This window comes from Myotis myotis, unplaced genomic scaffold (assembly GCF_014108235.1).
Source record: "Myotis myotis isolate mMyoMyo1 unplaced genomic scaffold, mMyoMyo1.p scaffold_m19_p_11, whole genome shotgun sequence".
Classification (NCBI taxonomy): Eukaryota; Metazoa; Chordata; class Mammalia; order Chiroptera; family Vespertilionidae; genus Myotis; species Myotis myotis.
Window position 1 is genome coordinate 65,242,278 of NW_023416315.1, and position 3,198 is coordinate 65,245,475.

Here is a 3,198-nt window from a genome sequence, read left to right on the forward strand (position 1 = left end):
TGAATGCCAAACGTGAAATATAACTTCATTTCTTACTCTAAATGTTCCCCAGAAACCTAATGTAGCCCAGAAAGATGGATGCTTTAGATGGAAGGTCAAGGATACAGTACAGAAAGCACACTGACAATCTTCAAAATAGAATTCTGACCGCATTTATTTGGTAAGTAAACAAGTAATCCAGGGGGAAAAATCACTAGGGAGCGATTTTTAACCTAATGCATTATTGCTGGTAGTTACTAAATTGGGACAAAAACCAAGCAGAATCTCAAAATACTGTCAATCAGAAGTTCCAGTATTCTCACTGAGGATACAGTTGAACAGCGATTACTTTGCTACTGGAGTTATATCTATGATATCCCAGAAAAATTCAGATTCTAATAGATTTGAAATGTGGATTGGGTATCTGGGGAGAATGAGAGTTGTCTTTCTACCGCAGAAGCGGCAGAATCATGTACAGACAGCCAAGACATTACTAAAAGGGATCGGTCATTCGGAGGAGACGAATGATTTCCCCCAGGCTGTCATTCTGTGAGTCTATCATTTTTATGACACAGGATGGAGACAAATTGCAAGAGAAAATTTGCTTAGAATGAAAAGTCAAAGGCTAGCAACTACTCAAGGTAGTCCTAGTCTTGGCCTCTTCCCTTCCCAGCCTTTTAGCAATTGTAAGTAATCAAAGGCATGTAAAGGCTTCTGTTATGCTGTAATTATTTTCCTAGACTGTGTGCTTTTCATTGTAGAAAGAAACTTAACTTGCTTGATCTTCGGACTGAACCCAGTAACCAATATCTAAATATAAATGAACGTTAGGGAGAGGAAAAAAAAAAGGCTTACTATGTGAGGATCAGGCACCTTGTAGAGGTTTATCTTTTAGTGTTTAAGTTCCTTGGACCCCCTAGAATGCCATAAAGTGTAATTGTGCTTTGAATAATTCTAGTGATTTTAAGACTAGAGCTTGTAGGATTTTTCGGTATATTTTTAAGTATTTCTAATCTTTATGAAAAAATGCTTCTAACATTTTTTCATTTAATATCCATTTATGCACTTGTTCCAAACTTTGAATGTGATCAAGGCTATTAAAGGGGTAAGTATTTCCATTGGAACGACTTACGATTTTGTCCTGGTTATAGGTTTCAGTGTGAGACTATAAAGGGAAAACGTTAATGTTTACCAGTGTATATGGTCCTTTGTTTTTATGTACTTTTAATAGACTGGGAATAATGGCAATAATCCTAATGGCACCTGGGTAAGAAACATATCCATGTATAAGTTCTTTTTCTTTTTAAAATATATGTTTATTGATTTCAGCAAGAAAGGGAGAGGCAGAGAGGGATAGAAACAACAATGGTAAGAGAGGATCATTGATTGGCTGCCTCCTGGACACACCCCACTGGGTTAGAGCCCTGAACCCAGGCATGTGCCCTGACCAGGAATCAAACTAGTGACCTCTTGGTTCATGGATCGACAGTCAACCACTGGGCCACACCAGCTGGGCTATTTCTTCTATGTTTTAGAAAATAAAAAATAAAAACCTTAAAAGGTTACAAGTGATATGAAGCACCTACAATGTGGTGGCACAAAGCTAGGTGCTAAGCACACAAAGGCTTAGGGAGAATCTTGTTTCCTCATGGGCTGATGGATTCAGGTTCGTAGTCACTGGTGGACTTTCTGGTGCTGCTTCAAGTGATCTAATCGTGCAAAACGCCTGTCGCACAGAGTACACAGGTAGGGTTGCTCCCCACTGTGCTTTTAGTTGTGTCTCTTGAGCCCATCTGAATGGGCGAATTCCCATGTGCATCCCTTCACATTGCATTTGTAGGGCCTCTCTCCTGTGTGTTTGCGGTTATGGATTTGGAGATAGGATTCCTTTGAATATGATTTCTTAGAGTCCGGGTATGTGCAAATGTAGGGCATTAAAATGTCAAGATTCTTCTTGAACTGATGTCTTGGGGCTTTGAGTTTTGACTTGCGCTCTTCTAGGGATTGTCCTTGGGTCAAATGGGAACTTGAACAGTACAGGAATCCTAGGTGTGGCAATGATGGCGATTGACATGACATCATATGGCTTCCATGGAGAGTGTGGTCATCAGTGAAGGCTCTCATCTGGCCCCCCTTAAGCGTCCCCATCTGACCCCCATAGAGAGTCTTGTCACTGCTGTATGTTACCACCTGGCCCCCAGTGAAGGTATGGTTCCCAATGAAGGTCTCTGGATAGCCCTGTTTAAGAGCTGTCATCTCGCCTCCATAATGGGTCTGGTCCCCACTGAAGGTCATCTGGCTTCCAAAATGGGTCTGGTCCCCACTGAAGGTCATCTGGCCTCCATTATGGGTCTGGTCCCCACTGAAGGTCATCTGACCTCCATAACGGGTCTGGTCCCCACCAAAGGTCATCTGGCCTCCATAAGGGTCTGGTCCCCACCGAAGGTCATCTGGCCTCCATAGACAGTCTGTTCATCACTGAGGGTCTCCTTCTGGCTACCTTCTTTGGAGATTGTCATGTTTTTTGCAGTGATGGTTGTGCTTTGATAATCAGTGAACAATGTCTTTGAGTTGTCAGTCACACCTGTCATCCAGGAGGTTGCTGTGGGTTTTCTGTGATCAAAGGAGGTCACCTTCTGGTCCATGGAGACAGTCTCATTTAGTTCTTCAGGGGGCTTATTGAAGGCATTAACAGGGAGAGTTATTGAGTTTTGGTCAAGGACTGTCCCAGGGATATTGGAACATGAAGAAACCATCATTGTGGGCCTCGAAGGAGCCATCACCTGGTTCTGAATGGACGCATGTTGGCTCTCGTCACCACGGGCAGTCAGAGGCATGCAGATCTGTGGCTCCAGTGCAGCTGGAGTTGTTGACTCAAGCGTCTCACAGAATTCCTGGAGGAACTCCTCAATTTCCTGATATAAAGGGTTAGTATCTTGGCAGTTGCCGGATAACTGAACTGGATCTTCAGCTGTGGGTTCCATCAGTTCATCGAGCGCGCGGTCAGGAGCCACTGTGTCTGGAGGTAATAAGGTCGGCTGGCATGTGGTTGTTTGGTGCAGGACCTGACACTTAGTTGTATAAGTTTTTTTATTACATTATATTGAAGATTGATTATCAAAAAAATCATTATTTTTGACAATAAATCTTCCCATAATAGAACTGAAAAGAAATAAGACATTTTCCTTTTTTTTAATTATATGATTACACACCATTGAT

General features: G+C 42.3%; 1 protein-coding gene across 1 annotated transcript; it reads right to left on the reverse strand.

The window, feature by feature from the left end:
* Positions 1-1,749: 1,749 nt before the first annotated feature.
* Positions 1,750-2,816, reverse strand: LOC118666516 (Kruppel-like factor 18). The gene is made up of 2 exons (XM_036328962.1): positions 2,435-2,816; positions 1,750-2,396 (listed from the first exon to the last, which is right to left on the reverse strand). Exons 1-2 carry the CDS (start codon positions 2,814-2,816, stop codon positions 1,750-1,752), a joined length of 1,029 nt encoding a protein of 342 aa, XP_036184855.1.
* Between the last annotated feature and the right edge of the window lie 382 nt (positions 2,817-3,198).